Source organism: Somniosus microcephalus, chromosome 3 (assembly GCF_052327205.1).
Source record: "Somniosus microcephalus isolate GS21.2 chromosome 3, FLI_Smic_1.0, whole genome shotgun sequence".
NCBI classification, from domain to species: Eukaryota; Metazoa; Chordata; class Chondrichthyes; order Squaliformes; family Somniosidae; genus Somniosus; species Somniosus microcephalus.
The window spans coordinates 217,097,700-217,119,781 of NC_140989.1; the positions used below are offsets into that span (position 1 = coordinate 217,097,700).

Here is a 22,082-nt window from a genome sequence, read left to right on the forward strand (position 1 = left end):
AAAATGCAACTCCTCACACTTATCTATATTGAAATTAATTTGCTAATTATATGCCCATTCTGCAAGTTTACTAATGTATTCTTGTATTTTGTCAGTCTTCCTCAGTATTAACTATACCCCCCAATTTGGTGTCCTCTGCAAATCTTAAAATTGTATTTCTGATTCCTGAGTCCAAATCGTTTGTAAACTGTGAACAATAGTGGTCCCAGCACTGATCTTTGTGGAACACCACTTTGCACCTTTTTCTAGTGAGTAACTATCCTTAACCCCCTATTCTGTTTTCTGTTCTGTAGCCATTTGCTATCCATTCTGCTGCTTGTCTTGTGAATCCACATGTTCTGACCTTAGACATGCGTCTACTATGAGGTACCTTATCAAAGGCCTTTTAAAAATCCAAATATATTACATGTACTATGTTTCCGTTGTCTACTCTTTCTGTTACTTGTTCAAAGATTTCAATAAGATTGGTCAAGTGTGACCTTCCCTTTTGAAATCCATGCTGACTGCCCTTTATTATATTTTCAGTTTCTAGATGTTTTTCTTGAATAAAGTAAAGATTCCATTATCTTTCCTACCACCGACGTTATGCTAACTGTTCTATAGTTCCCTGAACTTGTTCTATCTCCCTTTTTAAATATAGGAATCACATTAGCTGGATTATTCTCCTTGTTTCCACTGGCAGGGGAGCTTGTAACCAGAGAACACAGATTTATAATCATTGGCAAAAGAAGCGGGGGGAGATAAGGAGAAATTATTTTTTGCAACGTGTTATGATCTGGAATGCACTATCTGAAAGGGGGGGCGGAAGCAGATTTAATGGTAACTTTCAAAAGGGAATTGGATATATACTTGAAGGGGAAACATTTGTAGAGCTGTGGGGAAAGAGTGGGGGGGGATTAGGACTAATACAGAATACACATATCATTTGCAGGGAACAATAATGAAAGAGGTCGAGAGAAAAATCTAGTTGTTATTGTGCACAGATCACTAAAGGTTCAGGACCAATGCAGAGAAACTACAGCTAAAGCTAGCAAGGTATTGGGTTGTATTAATAGAGCCATTCAGTGGGTCTGGCACTTTCGAAGTGCAATCCAGTTAGTCCCACTCCCCTGCTCTTTCCCCATATCCCTGCAATTTTTTCTCCTTCAAATATTTGTCCAATTCTCTTTTGAAGGCATCTGTATCCACCACCCTATCAGGCAGTGCATTCCAAATCCTAACCACTCGTTGCGTAAAAAAGTTTTTCTTCATGTTGCCTCTTTTTTTTGCCAATCACCTTAAATCTGTTCCCTCTGGTTATCGACCCTTCAGCCACTGGAAACAGTTTCCCTTTATTTACTCTATCTGAACACTTCATAATTTTAAACATCTCTATCAAATCTCATCTCCGCCTTCTCTGTTCTAAGGAAAACAACCAGATCGCCTAAGGGGGTCAGAGAGGAATTTTACAGTGTATTTTTTCCCTTACTGGCCCTGGGTTTTTTGCCTCTCCCAGGAGATTACATGGCTGTGGGGGCGAGGGAAGAACTGTCTAGTCATGACAGTCCAGCAGTCGTGGTGTGGGCAGGCCTGATGGACCAGCTGGTCTTTTCCTGCCCGTTATTTCCGTATGTTTGTAATTGGGTAGCTCTTTCAAAAAGCCAGCAGAAGCACGATGGGCCAAATGGCATCCTGTGCTGTATGAGTAGTTTTTTACCAGGATTGTTTTGTATCCATATCAAAGTGCAATAGACACATAGTAGATGGAAGACTTGCATATCGATAGACGTTGCACTCTATCCTTATTACAAGTCACATATGCTGATATAAAATCTGTTCTCTCTACCCCTCCCTCCTATCTGAGTGGTTTGGTTCAAGAGCAGTGCTGACAGAAGCCGACAGGTAGGACGCCTGCCTGGTCTTCTGTTTAAAGAAGCATGCAGTTGAACTTTCAAAGATCCGAAGGATAATTTGCATTCTGCCTTCTGCTATTCAATGTTAAAATCCTCAACTGGCATGGTGACTGAAAGGGACCTTATTTCCTGGCAAAAAGGGGAGGAGGAAGATGTGCTGTGTATCTATTTTGTTACAATAGCGTCGCTTGAAATTGTCAGTGTATTTGAGTGCAGGTTACAGTCAAGTGTGGCAGACTACATTTTGTCTGTAAATGGACACTATTTTTATTAAATCAGTGTGGTGCTTTACTTTGTACTCCAGGTAGGATTGTGTCCACTTGCCCTTTTTGACTGCATTACTGAATGAACTGCACGCCTCCTTACCTCAGGTGTTTTTCTATGTTAAAGGCACTATATAAATGTAGGTTGTTGTTGGAGTTCCAGGGATTTGGGAGTGGAGGAAGGGTAGAGGAAACAAAACTATGAGCTGTGCTGAAGCAGTGGTATCATTAGATTCGAACATACCAGCAATGATGGACAGGTAGAGACCAATGTTCCCTTTAAGCTGCGCGGCCGCGCAGAACTTGGGACCTCCTGCGCAGCTGGCTCTTCAATGTGGAAAACTGCGCAAGCACGGTATTTTGAACAGGCCCTTAAAGGGGTCGCGCACCCAAAAAGAAAATCAGTGTGAACATTGTTAAAGCCCCTCTGGTCCATGCAGCCTGTCCCACACAATTGCGATACCTTGTGTATCACAATATATACACTCCACCCCTCCCGAAACCATGTGATCGCCTGGGAAAGGCGAAAAACCAGATTTAAAAACCCAGGCCAATTTGGGGAGAAAAATCTGGAAAATTCCTTGCTGACCCCTCCAGGGCAATAACAACTGCAACTTGTATTTATATAGCGCCTTTAACGCAGTAAAACGTCCCAAGGCGCTTCACAGGAGTGTTAGAAGACAAAAAAAATTGACACCGAGCCACACAAGGAGAAATTAGGACAGGTGACCAAAAGCTTGGTCAAAGAGGTAGGTTTTAAGGAGCGTCTTAAAGGAGGAAAGAGAGGTAATGAGGCGGAGAGGTTTAGGCAGGGAATTCCAGAGCTTAGGGCCTAGGCAACAGAAGGCACGGCCACCAATGGTGGAGCGATTATAATCAGGGATGCTCAAGAGGGCAGAATTAGAGGAGCGCAGATATCTCGGGGGGGGGGGGGTGGGGCGGTCGTGGAGCTGGAGGAGATTACAGAGATAGGGAGGGGCAAGGCCATGGAAGGATTTGAAAACTAGGATGAGAATTTTAAAATCGAGGTGCTGCTTAACCAGGAGCCAATGTAGGTCAGCGAGCACAGGGGTGATGGGTGAACGAGACTTGGTGTGATGTAGGACACGGGCAACCGAGTTTTGGATGACCTCAAGTTTACGTAGAGTAGAATGTGGAAGCCAGGAGTGTGTTGGAATAGTCAAGTCTAGAGGTAACAAAGGCATGGATGAGGGTTTCAGCAGCAGATGAGCTGAGGCAAGGGTAGAGACGGGCGATGTTACGGAGGTGGAAATAGGCGGTCTTCGTTATGCTGTGGATATGTGGTTGGAAGCTCATTTCAGGGTCAAATATGACACCAAGGTTGTGAACAGTGTGGATCAGCCTCAGACAGATGTAAGGGAGAGGGATGGAGTCAGTGGCTAGGGAACGGAGTTTGTGGCGGGGACCGAAAACACTGGCTTCGGTCTTCCTAATATTTCATTGGAGAAAATTTTTACTCATCCAGAACTGTATGTCGGACAAGCAGTCGAGAGAAGAGGTGGTGAGGTAAAGCTGGGTGTCATCAGCGTACATTTGGAAACTGATGCTGTGTTTTCGGATGATGTCGCCAAGGGGCAACATGTAGATGAGAAATAGGAAGGGGCCAAGGATAGATCCAATCAAAACTAGTCCAGGAGATCACTCTGGCCCTGAATTCCCTGCAGTACCTACCTTCTGTAAGAGGTGCTCTCCGCCCCAACCAGAAATAGGTCCCGCTCTCACTTGAATGAATTCAGCGAATCGGCGGCATCCGCACAAGCCGGCAGCCTGTTCTACAAGTCCACTATTCTCTGGGAAAAGAACCATCTCCTGACGTCTAACCTAGATCTCGCCATATACAACTTAAAAATTGTGACCCTCGGTCCTCCTAACCTATTTAATTGGAACAAACTATCTACTCAAACACAATCTATTCCCTTCATCATATAAATTTCAATCAAATCACCTCTAAGTCTATGCTTTTCTAAAGTGTAGAGCAATGTTCCCCCTAATTTTTTTTGGGTGCGCGGCCCATTCACAATTTCGGGAGTAAATTTTAACATTGAAAAAGCCAGTTCTGGACTGCGCAGGACAGGCAGAGCTGCGCAGCTTAGAGGGAACATTGGTGTAGAGTCCCATCTCTTTTAACCTATCTTGAAAACTAAGATGCTTTAAACTTGGAATTATTTTAGTGGCCCTCCTCTGCACTCTTTCCAAAGCCTCAATATCACCCACCATGTGAGGAGACCAAAACTGGACACACTATTCTAACTGAGGCCTGATGTTTTGTCCTATAGTCAATTGTCCTATAAATGCACTCAACACACTATTTGCTCTAGTTATCGCTTTACAGCTTTGCTCATGAACCTTTTGCGATCCATGCACTAGAACGCTCAGGTCTCTTTCCTTCTCCACTTCTTTTCCCTGAAGGGTGTATATATGTTGAGCATTCACCCTGTTCACTGCACTTTTCTAAGTTAAACATAATTTTCCCGTCACAAGCCCAATCTCCCAATACATCAAGATCCACCTGAAGCATTGTCTACAGTCCTAACACTCGCACAAATCTTAGTATTATCCACAAACTTGCAGATCATGCCCCCAACACCTACATCTAGATCATTAATAAAAATAGTAAACAGCAACGGTCCCAACATCGATCCCTGCAGGACACCACTGGTCTCCAAACAGATCCAAATCCATCTATAACTACTTTCCAGCCAGTTCTCAATCCAGCTCAATATATTACCATTAATACCAAAGGCTTCGATCTTGTAGAGAAGCCTCTTGTGTGGTACCTTGTCAAAAGCTATTTGGAAGTCTCAAGTGGATAATGTCTACTGGGCTTCCCTCATCCACCATCTTGGTGACTTCTTCAAAACATACAATCAAATTTGTAAGACATGACTTTTTTTTAAGCCATTTTGGGTGTCCCGAATATGTCCCTCTCCATCCAAGTAATCAGATATTACATCCCTAATGATTCCCTCGAGCATCTTTCCTATTACTGATGTTGAACTAATAGGCCTATTGTTATCTAGGTCCATCTTGTCTTTTTTAAAGCTGGGGACTACATTGGTCATCTTCCAGTCTAAGGGAACCATCCCAGAGTGCAGTGAGCTATTAAAAATATGGGCAAGGGGCTCACACAGCACGTGTCCCATCTCCCCGAGGATTCTCGGGTGAATATCGTTTGGCCTGGCTGCCCTATCTATTTTCAGGTTCCCAATTCTATCTAAAACAATATGTTCATCTATGTTAATATGGACCATTTTATTATTAACATCATTAAATTCTAACAGTCGAAAGTCGTCTTCAAGAGTGAAGAACGATGCAAAGTATTCATTTAATATTTCAGCAATGCCCAATGGAGGTAATTTTAACCTGACTCTCCGGGCGAGAAACCCCCGGGATCGGGTGGAACAGTGATTTTACACCCCGCCCAATGTTACTCTCCACTGACTTCAATGCGGAGTAAGGTTGGACAGGTGTAAAACCAGCGTTGCACCCGATGCTGGCAGTTTCCCGATGGGCGGGTTAGGTTAAAATTGTCACCAGTATCTTCAGCTGGAATCAATCACAAGGGCAATGCTTGTGACGTGATATTTTCCCCATTTGTACATTGTCCACAGAATCAACATGGCTACTTTTTTGACCAGATAGCCTATCATTTAAGAGAAGTCTCTGAATTTTTTTCTGGGTCAGTTTTCTCCCCTCTCCTCATACAGTGCCATAGCTGCCTTGGTACCTTGTCCAAGTGACCATTCTTTGTGTGTGTAATTATAGAGCTTTTCAACCATGAAGGGCACCAGAACTGAGTTCTCACTCTCCTTACACATCAGCACTTTCCAGAAGGGGTCACTGGACAGAGCTCAGGGACAGGAAACCAGGCTGAGTCTTTCCCTTCCCCCTACCTAATCCAGGGGTGCTGCGTCCAAGACGTAAAGGCTTCCCAATTACTGCAACAGCTGAGACCAGCACAGGCTGAGAATGTAACCTGGGGCCTTCTGGTCTGTATGGCTCAGTACCACACCAGGTGGTGTCACTACCCATTAGGCCAGTGTAAGAGCTGGAATAATAAGTCTTCTGACTGCATGCCCACTCAATGTTGTGCATGATACGATTTGGGATATCGGTTGGATATGTAGGCAGATTTAACATTAATTCAACATTGAATTCACCTTGGTGTATTTCTTGAGCCTGTCAGTTTGCAATCCAATGAAGCTGCTATTCATCCAAACTGACATTTTCAGCAAAGTCCCAAAGTTCACTTCATTGATCTAAAGGAAGCTTTCCGCTTCACTACTCAACTCTTTCGCTTGGACAAATCTGCTCTTAATATTTACCTACAAAAAGCATCCTTTGCCTTTGCCCCTCTGAATGGTTTACTGATCAATTTTCTTCTCTTCCAAAGCCATGACCACAAATCAGCATGTTTAGAAGATTTCACAGAAATCACAGAAACCCCACAGTGCAGATCGAGGCCATTTCAGCCCATCGAGCCTGCACCGACACATATCCCACCCGATCCTAGTAACCCCACGTATTTAATCCCCCTAACACTAAGGGTCAATTTATCATAGCCAATCAACCTAACCCGCACATCTTTGGACTGTGGGAGGAAACCGGAGCACCCGGAGGAAACCCACGCAAACACGGGGAGAATGTGCAAACTCCACACAGACAGTCGCCCGAGGCCGGATTCGAACCCGGGTCCCTGGCGCTGTGAGGCAACAGTGCTAACCACTATGCTGCAAAAACAGGAAGGCAGATTATTATTTGAATGGTAATAGATTGGGAGAAGGGGAAGTGCAAAGAGATCTGGGTGTTCTTGTACACCAGTCGCTGAGGGTAAGCATGCAGGTGCAGCAGGCGGTTAAGAAGGCAAATGGTATGTTGGCCTTCGTAGCAAGAGGGTTCGAGTACAAGAACAAGGATGTCTTGCTGCAGTTGTACAGGGCCTTGGTGAGACCGCACCTTGAGTATTGTGTGCAGTTTTGGTCGCCTTATCTGAGGAAGGACAGTCTTGCCATGGAAGGAGTGCAGCGAAGATTCACCAGGCTGATACCTGGGATGGCAGGAATGACGTATGAGGAGAGATTGTGTCAATTGGGCTTATACTCACTGGAGTTTAGAAGATTGAGAGGGGATCTCATCGAAACCTATAAAATTGTCAGGCCTGGACAGACTAGATGCAGGAAGGATGTTTCCGATGGCCAGGGAGTCCAGAACCAGGGGTCATAGTCTAAGGATAAGGGGTAAGCCATTTAGGACTGAAATGAGGAGGAATTTCTTCACCCAGAGAGTGGTGAACCTGTGGAATTCTCTGCCACAGAGAGCGGTGGAGGCCAGTTCATTAAATATATTCAAGAAGGAGTTGGATATATTTCTTAAGGCTAAAGGGATCAAGGGATATGGGGAGAAGGCAGGGACAGGGTACTGAATTTGGATGATCAGCCATGATCTCATTGAATGACGGAGCAGGCTCGAAGGGCCGAATGGCCTACTCCTGCTCCTATCTTCTATGTTTTTATATTTCTATAAACTGGGGTGAAGAGGGTCTTGGTTGGGGAAATAGTCACGATTGGCTCCTTGTTTCTGTAGCATTAGACTGCAGGAAGATATCAATGGACTGGACTGGCCAGGTGGGCAGAACAGTGGCAAATGTAATTCAATCTGGAGAAGTGTGAGGTAATGCATTTGGGGAGGCCTAACAAGGCAAGGGAATACACTATAAATGGTAGGACACTGAGTAGTGTAGAGGAACAGAGGGACCTTGGAGTGCATGTCCACAGATCCCTGAAGGTAGCAGGACAAGTAGATAAGGTGGTTAGGAAGGCATACGGGATACTTGCCTTTATTAGCCGAGGCATAGAATATAAGAGCAGGGAGGTTATGCTTGAATTGTATAAAACACTAGTCAGGCCACAGCTAGAATACTGCGTGCAGTTCTGGTCACCACATTACAGGAAAAATGTGATTGCACTAGAGGGGGTGCAGAGGAGATTTACGAGGATGTTGCCTGGGCTGGGGAATTTTAGCTATGAGAAAAGATTGGATAGGCTGGGGTTGTTTTCTTTGGAACAAAGGAGGCTGAGGGGAGAGCTAATTGAGGTGTATAAAATTATGAGGGGCCTAGATAGAGTGGATAGGATAGACTTATTTCCCTTAGCAGAGGGGTCAATAACCAGGGGGCATAAGTATATGGGCAGAAGTTTAGAGGGGATTTGAGGAGAAATGTTTTCACCCAGAGGGTGGTGGGGGTCTGGAACTCACTGCCTGAAAGGGTGGTAGAGGCAGAGACCCTCATCACATTTAAAAATACTTGGATATGCACTTGAAGCGCCATAAGCTACAGGGCTACGGACCAAGTGCTGGAGAAGTGGGATTAGAGTGGATAGCTCTTTGTCGGCCGGCACAGACAAGATGGGCCGAATGGCCTCCTACCGTACTGTAAATTTCCATGATTCTATGATTAGAAGTTAATACACAACAAGAATGCTGCTGTTAATATGGGAATGATTTATCCCACAATAACAGCAGCTCATGGTAATAACAGACACGAATGCTGGAAATCATAAACACTCTCTAGTCTTGAAGTACATTCCCACTAATTCAAATGAAAGACCAGCCTGAATGTTGATGCTAGCGTGGGGTCCACGTGTTCCTGCAACCTCTTTGCATGCGTACGAACTTTTGGCAATTGCATGTGCGCAGGACTCCACAAGTCCACGCCTGCATGGAACTCAGCATGTGCACTCAGGCCCACCTTAAGAAACAAGGCCTCAGGCTGGGAATAATGCTTAATTCAATGAGCAAATGCTGAAGATCTGGAGAAATAGTTGGCATATATAGCAGTGTGGTATTCAGGTGCAAGCAAGAAAGACTTGCATTTATATAGCGGCTTTCACGACTTCAGGACGTCCCAGTGAAGTACTTTTGAAGTGCAGTCACTTGTAATGTCGGAAACGCGGCAGCCAATTTGCGCACAGCAAGCTCCCACAAACAGCAATGTGATAATGGCCAGATAATCTGTTTTTGTGATGTTAAGTGATAAATATTGGCCAGGACACTGGGGCGAACTCCCCTGCTCTTCTTCAAAATAGTGCCACGGGATCTTTTACATCCACCTGAGAGAGCAGAGAGGGGCCTCGGTTTAACGTCTCATCCGAAAGATGGCACCTCTGACAGTACAGCACTCCCACAGTATTGCATTGGAGTGTCAGCCTAGATTTTTGTGCTCAAGTCTCTGGAGTGGGACTCGAATCACAACCTCCTGACTCAGAGGCGAGAGAGCGCTACCCACTGAGCCAAGGCTGACACCAGTAGATCGTCATTCTGATGTGTTTCTGCTGCTGGCATTGAGCACACACTATATATATATGCACATTCCTGTGCCTTGACATGTGCATAATTTGTGTGGGTACGATGTTATGGCCATTCATTGTTTTTGAGGTGTTTCTGTACAGTTATTTTTAGTTTCTTTCAAATGGTTGGTGTTTTCAAGCAGAAATCTGATTTCCTAATTCATATATGAATGCCAATCCTTTAGGATTTCCTGGAGCCTCCAGGAATCAAAGATTAATCTCCAGGACACTGCTGCATGCAGCCCAGGAGAAAGATCAAAAGGCTTAAAAAAAAAATGTTGCTGTTTTAATTTTCTTTGAACACTTTTGTTTATTAGTTGTAAAAATATTGGAGATGGGTTAAGAAGGTGGTTTGACTGTCAAGAATCATCCACTCGAGTCTGTTTGCTTTCCAGTTGGTATGGGAAAGCAGTGCCCTGGGAGGATGAATGTGTGGACCGCCCAATGGTGGCAGCACAGCAGGGGTGGATGGAGGCCGAGGTCATTCATGAGACCTCCAGCAATATGTCCAAGCAGAGTTGGCAACCCTACATATGATGTGATCTGTGGCTCAGTTTCTCTTTTGTTGATAAGTTCATGCTTAACGTCAAATAAGAAATGCATCATGAGTATTGATCGCAGCCTGCCTATGACATGCATGCTGACACAACTCCAGAAAAAGCTGACGACTCAAAAATAAACAATGTACAACTGAAAAACAGTCCTGAATAAGAGCCTATGACTAAGCATCATTAACATCAAATTTTACTGATTTCCACTGGAAAAATTCCCAGGTTCTTTTGGGCAGCGAATTGGTAAAAAACAAACTTCCTTCGGAATTTGAGAAACAAGCCCCAAAATTTCCCATTGTTTTCATACCAAAATGTGGGCCTGGAGCTGCACATCACTCTTGTGACATCAGCAGGCATGCTATGTGCTGTACAGGCCACGCTGATGTCTTCATTCAATCTAGGGATGTGGGCATCGTTGGCAAGGCTGGCATTTGTTGCCCATCTCTACTTGTCATGAGAAAGTGGTGGACTCAACTCCTGCAATAGTAGCGGTATGTTAATACAACTGAGGGTCTTGCTAGGCCACTTCTGAGGGCAGTTAAGAGTCAACCACATTGGTGTGGTATTGGAGTCACATACAGACCAGACTGGGTAAGTACGGCAGGTTTCCTTCCCTAAAGGACATTAGTGAACCATGGAATTTTATTTTTTTACTAAAAGCAAGATCATAACTGTTGCATAATCACCAACAATTTTAAAGGGAGTGCAGGAAGAGAGAGACCTGGGGGTGTTTGTGCACAAATCTTTGAAGGTGGCAGGGCAGGTTAACAAAGTAGTTAATAAAACATATGGGATCCTGGGCTTTATAAATAGAGGCAGAGTACAAAAGTCAGGAAGTTATGCTCAACCTTTACAAAACACTAGTTCGACCCCAGCTGGAGTAGTGTGTCCAATTCTGGGCACCACACTTTAGGAAGGATGTGAAGGCTTTGGAGAGAGTACAGAACAGATTTACTAGAATGGTTCCAGGGATGAGGGATTACAGTTACATGGATGGACTGGAGAAGCTGGGGTTGTTCTCCTTAGAGCAGAGAAGGCTAAGAGGAGATTTGATAGAGGTGTTTAAAATCATGAAGGGTTTAGATAGAGTAAATAAAGAGAAACTGTCTCTAATGGCTGAAGGATCAATAACCAGAGGGCACAGATTTAAGGTGATTGGCAAAAGAACCAGAGGCAACATGAGGAAAAACTTTTTTACACGAGTGGTTAGGATTTGGAATGCACTGCCTGATAGGGTGGGGGATACAGATTCAATAGTAACCTTCTAAAGGGACTTGGATAAATACTTGAAGGAGAAAAAAAATGCAGGGATATGGGGAAAGAGCGGGGGAGTGGGACTAACTGGATTGCTCGAAGGAGCCAGCACAGACTCGATGGGCCGAATGGCCTCCCTCTGTGCTGTGCCATTCTATGATAAGAAGTTATATTATGGAGTATACAAGGAGGTTCTGCAGAGTATACGGCCCCGCCCCCAGCCCCGCCCCACTCTTTCCACCAGTCCTCTGCTTTGTTCTGCCTCAAATGTTAAACTGATTGCAGCCGGGAGATCGCGGGAGTGGCGTCTGGGACTCCGGAGAGCGAAATGCGAACGACAGGAGACATCAGGACCCTGAGCGAGGGAGACGTGCCTGCAGCCTGGGCTCTAGAGACAGCCGGTTATCCCCCGGAGGAAGCGGCCAGCCTGGGCAAGCTCGAATACAGGCAGAAAGAGGCTGAGGAGCTGTTTCTGGGTAAGGCATATTGCAACTTGCAAACTGACCGGATTGCCCGCACAGAGGATGCATTCTTTCCACAGCGATTATATAAGCACCTGACAACCACTGCCAACTAATATAATTGGGAGCTTGCTGAGAATGGATTGAATTACATGCATACAGACAAAAGAGCATCTCACAGCCACTACTAACATGTGTCATTGGGAGCTTGCTAAGGCTGGCCCAGGGTTTGGTACTTTTCACTCTGCATGGCTAGAGTGTGTCACGGTCCATTCTGATTGGTGTGTGGGTCTCGGTGCCCTCCCCTCCTCCGCCCAATGCTAACCCTGTTGGGATTAGCTAGTCCAGACTGGGGATGGAGTGTGGGGATTTTCCTGGTCGGTCAAAATTCACATGAATGGAAGCCCATCAAAAAAAGGGTCGTTTTAGAGGGTCGGCGGGTTATTGTATCACCTGGTGTGCAGGAGCCGGAAAGGCCAGGCAGGGTCCCAAGCTCGACCCCCAGTCTGTGCCGAATTTACTGATCTCAGCTGGAGTGGCGGGGGTGGGGGTGAGGTGGGTGAGGCTGTTAGAATTGGCCTCGGTATCCCTGGGCAAGAGAGGGATAAGGTGAGCCAGTGATGATGACAGTGACTCCTGTTAGAATGTGCCAGACACTGCAGCCACCTGTGGTGTACCAGTGGAATATAACAGGTGCTATTAAGACGGCATAATAGAAACATAGAAGATTTTGGCCCCTCGAGCCTACTCCGCCATTCAATGAGATCATGGCTGATCCTCCAAACTCAGTACCCTGTCCCTGCCTTCTCCCCATATCCCTTGATCCCTTTAGCCTTAAGAAATATATCTAACTCCTTCTTGAATATATTTAATGAATTGGTCTCAACTGCCTTCTGTGGTAGAGAATTCCACAGGTTCACCACTCTCTGGGTGAAGAAATTCCTCCTCATCTCTGTCCTAAATGGCTTACCCCTTATCCTTAGACTGCGACTCCTGGTTCTGGACTCCCTGACCATCGGGAACATCCTTCCTGCATCTAGTCTGTCTAGTCCTGTTAGAATTTTATAAGTTTCAATGAGATCCCCTCTCATTCTTCTAAACTCCAGCGAGTATAAGCCCAATCGACCCAATCTCTCCTCATACGTCATTCCTGCCATCCCAGGTATCAGTCTGGTGAATCTTTGCTGCACTCCCTCCATGGCAAGAACATCCTTCCTCAGATAAGGTGACCAAAACTGCACACAATACTCAAGGTGTGGTCTCACCAAGGCCCTGTACAACTGCAGCAAGACATCCTTGTACCTGTACTCGAACCCTCTCGCTACGAAGGTTAACATACCATTTGCCTTCTTAACCGCCTGCTGCACCTGCATGTTTACCTTCAGAGACTGGTGCACAAGGACACCCAGGTCTTGTTGCACTTCCCCTTCTCCCAATCTATTGCCGTTCAGTTAATAATCTGCCTTCCTGTTTTTGCCACCAAAGTGGATAACCTCGCATTTATCCACATTATACTGCATCTGCCATGCATCTGCCCAATCACCCAACCTGTCCAAATCATACTGGAGTTTCTCGGCATCCTCCTCACAGCACACACGCTCACCCAGCTTTGTGTCATCTGCAAACTTGGAGATATTACATCTAGTTCCCTTGTCTAGATCATTAATATATATTGTGAATAGCTGGGGCCCTAGGACCGATCCCTGCGGTACCCCACTAGTCACTGCCTGCCACTCGGAAAAAGACCTGTTTATTCCAACTCTTTGCTTCCTGTCTGCCAACCAGTTCTCTATCCAAGTCAATACCTTGCCCCCAATCCCATGTGCCTTAACTACACGCTAATCTCTTATGCGGGACCTTATCGAAAGCCTTCTGAAAGTCCAAATACATCACATCCACTGGTTCTCCCTTATCTATTCTACCAGTTACATCCTCAAAAAATTCCAGTAGATTAGTCAAGCACGATTTACCTTTTGTAAATCCATGTTGACTTTGTCCGATCCTGTCACTGTTTTCCAAGTGCTCTGCTATTACATCTTTTATAATGGACTCTAGCATTTTCCCCACTACCGATGTCAGGCTTACAGGTCTATAATTCCCCGTTTTCTCTCTACCACCTTTTTTGAATCGTGGGGTAACATTAGCTACCCTCCAATCCATGGGAACTGTTCCAGAGTCTATAGAATTTTGGAAGCTGACCAGCAATGCATCTACTATTTCTAGGGCCACTTCCTTAAGTACCCTTGGATGTAGATTATCAGGCCCTGGGGATTTATCGGCCTTCAATTCTGTTAATTTCCCTAACACCATTTCCCTACAAATACTGATTTCATTCAGTTCCTCCCTCTCATTAGACCCTATGTTCCCTGACATCTCTGGGAGGTTATTTGTGTCCTCCTTTGTGAAGACAGAACCAAAGTATGTATTTAATTGGTCTGCCATTTCTTTGTTCCCCATTATAAATTCCCCTGATTCTGACTGCAAGGGACCTACGCTTGACTTCACCAATCTTTTTCTCTTCACCTATCTATAGAAGCTAATGTCCCTAGTCTTTAGCTATTGGGCTCCCCATGGCTCCTTGGATGCTCTACGGCAGGTTAAACTTTAACCTCATCCACCCCCATGGTGGGTACAGTGGTGTAGTGGTTATGTTACTGGACTATGTAACCCAGAGAACATGAATTCAAATCCTGCCGTGGCTGTTTTCAGAATTTGGATTCAATTAATAAAATCTGGAAATAAAGTGACCATGAAGCTGTCATTAAAAACTCAACAGGTTCACTAATGTCCTTTAGGGAAGGAAACCTGCTGTCTTTACCCGGTCTGGCCTTTACGTGACTCCAGTCTTACATCACCATGTCTTAATGGCCCTCTGAAGTGGCCTATCACCACCTTCTCAGAGCGACTAGGGATGGGCAATATATGTCGGCCTTGCCAGCATCCTGAGAATGAATAATAAAAAAATGTTTCCCTTCATCTCCTGACTCTAGCTAGGATGCTGCTCCACAGGCACCCAAGCAATCTCTGGTACCTCCCCGAGTGATCGTTCCACATGAGCCGAGAGAGTGAGCTGGCTATTCGTGGGTCACTGTAGCTGAGTCTGCGGCTGTCCTCAGCCAGTGTCCAAACACCAAGAGTCACCAGATACTGATCGGAAACAAGAAGCCTGGCTTTTCTCACTCCCTTGCCTAAAGGCACTGAGGCCAATTGTCAAAGCTCTGGTCAGACCCCACCTGGACACAGCGTTCAGTTCTGGGCACCGCACCTCAGGAAGAATATATTGACCTTGGAGGGGGAGCAGCGCAGATTCACCAGAATGATACCGGGGCTCAAAGGGTTATATTATGAGAACAGGTTGCATAGACTAGGCTTGTATTCCCTTGTGTATAGAAAATTAAAGGATGATCTAATTGAGATGTTTAAGATGATCAAATGCATTTAAAGGTAGATGGAGAGAAATTGTTTCCTCTGGTGGGGGAGCCCAGAACAAGGATAACCTTAAAATTAGAGCTAGACCGGTCAGGGTGATGTCAGGAAGCACTTCTTCACACAAAGGGTAGTGGAAATCTGGAACTCTCTCCCCTAAAAAGCTGTTGAGGCTGGGGGTCAATTGGAGCTTCAAGACTGAGATTGTTAAATTTTTGTTGGGTAAGGGTATCAAGGGTACAGAACCAAGGCGGGTAGATGGAGTTGAGGTGTAGATCAGCCATGATCTGATTGAATGGTGGAACAGGCTCGAGGGGCTGAATGGCCTCCTCCTGTTCCTAATATTGTACCACCCCTCACCATTACCGAAGTAAAATAAACTAGCTCAGAATAGATTGGGAATGGAGCCTGGGTCCAATCTGGCCTGAATGATTCAGCTCGTGGAGGAGTTCAAAACTACGGGTCATAAATGTTAAGTATGTGTATTGTATTGAACAATTAACACAAAGACTTAAACGTATAACTCAAACAGGTCTTTACTGGTTGGAGGTAGGGACTAGACGTAGGTCTTTACTTCATGCCCACAGGCGGGAACTGAGGGGAGATCAGTACCCACAGTACTATTTATACCCCTATGGCCAGGAGTGGTACTGCGTATCACTACGCCCTACAAGTAGTGCAGTCCTGTCCATAGGTTCAAAGTAGCACACATATTACATACACAACATTCCTCCCTTCCTAGCTTTACAGTCATCTCCCCATTTAACATAACGTAATAACATATATACATATATAACTTCAGATTTACATAACAGAATAACATAGATACATAGATAACTTCATGTCAAAACAGATCACAGATTCAGTCTCTGCGGAAAACAGTTCACAGATTCAATCTCTGTGGTGTAGTCGTTTCACGTTGCTGGAGTGACTCCTTCAATAGTCCTTCCATGGATTTAACAGTTTGAACTTCCGAACTGAATTGGCTCCGTTCGGAGGGACCACGTGTGTGATCTGGTAGAGGTAATAATGGTTCAGATGGGTCATCTTCTGTTTCGACTTTTCCTTTTCTGCTTCTTGGAGACTCTCTGGGCTCCACTGTCAGCTGCCAGCTGCATGCGCAGTTCCTCCTTCTCTTCCTCCTTTTTCCGTAGTAGAGCCACCTTCTCCCGATGTTCCGTAGACTTTTGGTGCTCCTCCATGATTTCTGTATGGTGGGAGTCGAAGTTACAAGTTGGGCAGGACAGGACATAGTAATATTCGGTGTCGTCCTGATCTAGGCCAGCGAGAGGGTCTTCTATTTCCTCCATACCCAGCTGGGCGTTAGCCAGCTTTTGTTCCAAGTCCAGACATCTTTCCTGAAGAGACTTCTTCATGCGTACCTCTTCATCCAGCTTTTTCTGGGCTTTCAGCAAGTCGTTTACTAATGACCTCATTTGAGATTTTACTACTTCAACTTCTTTTGGAGATTGATTGATCGGACTATTCAATCCCTCTACCGGAGCAGCTGTTTCAGCGGTCTGTTGTTCTACGTTGACGTGAGTCAGCGTACTTTTGGCATCCAAGGGCTGCTCTGTTGCAGTCATCTCAGTCTGTGTTGCCACCTCAGCTCTTCCAATAACCTTTTGAGAGCTCCGAACCCCTTTTGTTTGAATATTGAAGTTCGTGTTCAAGTTTTTCCCATTTCAGAGTCCTGTCCTTCAGCATATGCAGGAGTTGGCTGACCGTTAACTCCTCTGACATCAGACGTTTTGTGTGCTCCTGCTCCATTTTCTCCATCAGCTGCTTCTGTTGTCTTTCCAGATTCTCCAACTCTATATCAAAGAACTCTTTCGTTGCATTCAACTCTTGCTCAAAACGGCGAAGCATTTGTTCTAATTGCTGTTGTAGTTTGAAATGGAGTTGAGTTCGAGCCCGGTGTCCCTCAGAAATGGGCACATCAGTAGACTTGCCAGACTCAGAATCCACAGTTAAACTATGTTGTTGTTGCTCAGTGGAATTCTGTGCTGAAACTTTGTCTTTTGCACCTGAGTTGGCCTTACCATCATCCGTTCCAGAGTCTGGGCCGACTATCTTCACCGAGTTCTCACTCGTTATTGTTTGTAGGAAATGCCAGTCCATATTCATTTTCCTAATCCACTCCCGTCCTAGTAGTGGAGAACCTCCTTCAGATATCACATATAAGTCCATTATTTGACTGTCTTCGCCCTTGTGGACCACTGCAACCTCTATTTTCCCGATGGGGTACACTCTTTGCCCCGTGTATGTTTTCAATATAATCCCCGTATCCTGTAGGGGAATATGTTGGAATAACTTTCCGTAATCTTTCTTATTTATGACCGTCAATGCCGATCCAGTGTCCAATTCCAGTTTTACTTGGACTCCTTCTATCTGAAGAGTGACCCAAATTGTCTGGAGGTCTGCACCCTTACCCGCGTTGAGTACTCTTAAGCTAGCCAGTTCATTACAGCTTAAGCTAGCCAGTTCATTACTGCTAGCGTCTGAATCGGACTCCTGTTCGGTCACCTTGTGTACCTTTGCGTATTTTCCTTGCGGTGACTTCTTGTTGCTGGTCTTCTTCCCTGACCTGCATACTCTAGCTATATGTCCAAGCCTACCACAAGTTCTACATTCTTGGTTTTTAAACCAACACTGGTTCTGATCATGCGTTGTCTTTCCACAACGATAACATTTGCCAGAACTCACACCCAATTTGTGTGCACTGAGCTCCGGTGACCGTAGCTGCATTACTGCCGTGCCTCTCGCTGCGGCTTCGTATGCTGCTGCCATAGTGACCGCCTTCTCAAGTGTCAGCTCATTCTCCTCGAGCAGTCGCTTTTGTGTATCCTGTTTAAATAAACCACACACAAATTTGTCTCGAAGTGCCTCTGTCAGTCCCGTTCCAAACTGGCAATATTTCGCTAATTTACGCAATTCCAGCAAATAATCAGCATTGCTTTCATGCTGTAGCTGCCTTCTGTCGTAAAATTTAAATCGTTCCGCTAGCATCAGCGGCGTGGGGTTTAGATGATCTTTCAGGACAGTAACAATCTCATCGAACGTCTTATCCGCCGGTTCATCTGGTGATAACAGGTGTTTCAATTGCCCGTATGTCTTCGCACCCATTAAATTTAATAATGTTAGAGCTTTATCTTGGTCACGAATTTTATTGGCCTTACAATAATTTTTTACTCTTTCAACATATATGGCCCAATCTTCGAGGTCACTATCAAAGGTGCTAATATTCCCGTGTTTAGGCATTGTAGATTTGCAATTTCTCAGATTTTATTTTGTTTACTTGTTATCAAAGATGGCGGCTTCCCGCTCTTGCTGTCGTCCTCCGCCCACAAATTGGCGGTTTTCCCGCGCTTGGCGGTCTTCACCCGTCCCCCGACGCCGTCTCCCTTCAGCCCCCGAGTGCGGCCCTTATCTTTGGTTCCGATCGCTGGCCCGCGCTGCGCCTCGCACTTGAAGCGGCTCCCGGCCTCTGGCTCACCCGCTCGCGCGTTTCACCGCGGCTCTTATCAGGGATTGCGATCGCCCTTATCTTCTCCAACTTCCCCAGCCCTGTCTTTGCAGCCAACACTGCACGGCTTACCCCACCACCTAGGTTGAACAAGGAAACTGCAGAAAGACTTCTGTCAGTCGCTGGAAGCTGTCAGGATGTTTGCTGCACTCCAGTGCTCAGTCGCTGATGGAGGCTTCAGAGTCCTAAAGCCTGTCGCTTCTAGTGGGGTGGTGATGTTTGAAACCTCTCTTCAACTGCCGCAGGGTAAGAACCTGACTCGTCGCCAGTGTTAAGTATGTGTATTGTATTGAACAATTAACACAAAGACTTAAACGTATAACTCAAACAGGTCTTTACTGGTTGGAGGTAGGGACTGCACGTAGGTCTTTACTTCATGCCCACAGGCGGGAACTGAGGGGAGATCAGTACCCACAGTACTATTTATACCCCTATGGCCAGGAGTGGTACTGCGTATCACTACGCCCTACAAGTAGTGCAGTCCTGTCCATAGGTTCAAAGTAGCACACATATTACATACACAACAATAAATATAAGATCGTCACTACTAAATCCAATAAGGAATTCAGGAGAAACTTCTTTACCCAGAGAGTGGTGAGAATGGGGAACTCACTACCACAGGGAGTAGTTGAGGTGAATAGCATAGAGGCATTTAGGGGAAGCTAGATAAACACATGAGGGAGAAAGAATAGAAGGATATGCTGATAGGGTGAGATGAAGTAAGGTGGGAGGAGGCTTGTGTGGAGCATAGGAACATGGGAACATAGGAACAGGAGTAGGCCATTTAGCCCCTCGAGCCTGTTCCGCCATTCAATGAGATCATGGCTGATCTGTGACCTAACTCCATATACCTGCATTTGGCCCATTTCCCTTAACATCTTTGGTTAACAAAACGCTATCAATCTCATATTTAAAATTAACAATTGACCTAGCATCAATTGCCATTTGCGGAGAGTTCCAAACTTCTACCACCCTTTGTGTGTAGAAGTGTTTCCTAATTTCATTCCTGTAAGGCCTGGCTCTAATTTTTAGACTATGCCCCCTAGTCCTAGACTTCCCAACCAGCGGAAATAGTTTCTCTCTATCTACCCTATCTGTTCCCCTTAATATCTTGAAAACTTTGATCAGATCACCCCTTAACCTTCTAAATTCTAGGGAATACAACCCTAATTTGTGTAATCTCTCCTCGTAACTTAACCCTTGAAGTCCGGGTATCATTCTGGTAAACCTATGCTGCACTCCCTCCAAGGTCAATATAGCCTTCCTAAGGTGTGGTGGCCAGAACTGCTCACAGTACTCCAGGTGTGGTCTAACCAGGGCTTTGTACAGCTGTAGCATAACTTCTACCCCCTTGTATTCTAGTCCTCTAGATATAAAGGCCTGCATTCCATTAGCCTTTTTGATTATTTTCTGTACCTGTCCAGGACATTTTACTGATCTATGTACCTGGATCTCCAAGTCTTTTTGGACCTCCACTGTTTCTAGCCTTTCACCATTTAGAAAATACTCTGTTCTATCCTTTTTAGGTCCAAGTGGATAACCTCATACTTGCCTACATTGAAATCTATTTGCTACAGTTTTGTCCATTCACTTAATCTATTAATATCTATTTGTAATTTTATGTTTCCATTTACACTGCTTACAAAGCCGCCTATCTTTGTGTCATCGGCAAACTTGAATATGTGGCTTTCTGTCGCATCATCTAAATCGTTCATAAATACAATGAATAGTTGAGGCCCTAACACAGATCCCTGCGGGACACCACTAGTCACATACTGCCAATTGCAGTACCATTATCCCTACTGTCTGTCTTCTGCTGCTCAGCCAATTTCCTAACCATGTCAATAATTTGCCTTTAATTCCATGAGCTTTAACTTGAGCTAACAGTCTCTTATGAGGGACTTTATCAAATGCCTTCTGGACGTCCATATAGATAACATCCATAAACACCAGGATAGACCAGTTGGGCCGAATGGCCTGTTTCTTTGCTGTAGATTCTATGTATAGCTCTACTGTGCAGTATCTAACCGACTCATAAAAGGAAAATAAAATTGAAGGCGACTGTTCTAATTTTTTTTAAGGGCATTTCATCAACGACAAGCTGATAGGATTTGTTTGTGGGACCTGCTCATTGGCCGACCATCTCACGGAGAGGTCCATGGAAGTCCACGAATCCGCAGGAACGACTGTCTGCATTCATTCTGTGTGTGTGGACTGGGCTTGGCGACGCCAAGGGATCGCGCTGGGCCTGCTTCGGCACTACGTGTTATCCGTGCCATGGACCCGTCCCGCCGCGAGGAGGATCTGCCTCATCAGCCACCGCCGTCTCCTGCCCCTGTACACCAAGGCTGGCTTCACGGTGGTCGGCCCCTCCTCTGTGACCCACGGGACTGAGGCCTGGTACGAGTGCGCCATTGACCTAAGTGCATGACATCACCCGCTGCTGAGGAACTCTGGGAGAACAATGGCGGACCACTGATTGACAGCTGTCAATCATCCGGCACCCTGGCCAAAATCACAGCTTAGATTGCAGCTGCTGCCCGCGGTTTAAACTTCCCAAGGAATGTTCTTATTTTTCCCCATCCCGCTGCCACGTATCATTACCCCGTCCCAGAAAGTAGGCAGACACCAAGGGCTCTATCACTGGCACTCCAGGTGGCTACATGGAGGGCCCAATATTCCTTGGCCTCGCCCCTCTCCTGCAATGCATGGTGTGGTGGTACTCAACCACAAAGCACAGTGAGGCTGTGCAGTGTTTGGTGAGCTGAGATGGGCTGACAGCTGTTGGGGGGGGGGGGGGGGGGAAGACGCTGCAGTTGGCAGTAATGCCCCCCCCCCCTCCAGCTCGTGAGGGGATAAAATCAGCCGAGGTTCCTGCTTCTAACTGCAGTCCACTAACCTCTAAATGAAAATGCATGTTGAGGGAGGGTGCGTGTGATATGCGATGCCTTCCAGTCAAATAGTCCACCGACAGCGTCCAGGCTGACGTGTGAAGAGTGGTCATTTGGGCGAGGCACTGGAAGGCAGTCAGCACCTGTGGAACTGCAGCTTTTATGAGTCTCTCCCTTCAAGAGATGGTGGGAGAGTTTATATTTTTTAATGGACTTGTTCAATAATGAAGGGCACAGGGCGAAACTTGCGCTTAATGTTGGAAACGAGTCCAGTGTTTACCAAACTCTTTTCACTTGCCAACAGCGTGAAATAATAAAGGGTTTCCAAACTTAGTTTCATTCTGGATGCAGAGAGTTTGCTGCTGTGTCTTGTCTGGTGTCTTCATTAGCAACACTGTCTATTAATGCAGCCTCATGTGCAGTCTCCAAATAATAAGAGGTAAATTGCAAA

General features: G+C 45.6%; 1 protein-coding gene across 1 annotated transcript; it reads left to right on the forward strand.

Moving 5' to 3' along the window:
* The first annotated feature begins 515 nt into the window (after positions 1 to 515).
* Positions 516 to 21,964, forward strand: LOC147121721 (uncharacterized). The gene is made up of 2 exons (XM_085982173.1): positions 516 to 11,803; positions 20,822 to 21,964. The coding sequence occupies exons 1-2, from the start codon at positions 11,656 to 11,658 to the stop codon at positions 21,169 to 21,171; spliced, it is 498 nt and encodes a 165-aa protein (XP_085838299.1). The 5' UTR covers positions 516 to 11,655; the 3' UTR covers positions 21,172 to 21,964.
* The last annotated feature ends 118 nt before the right edge of the window (positions 21,965 to 22,082 follow it).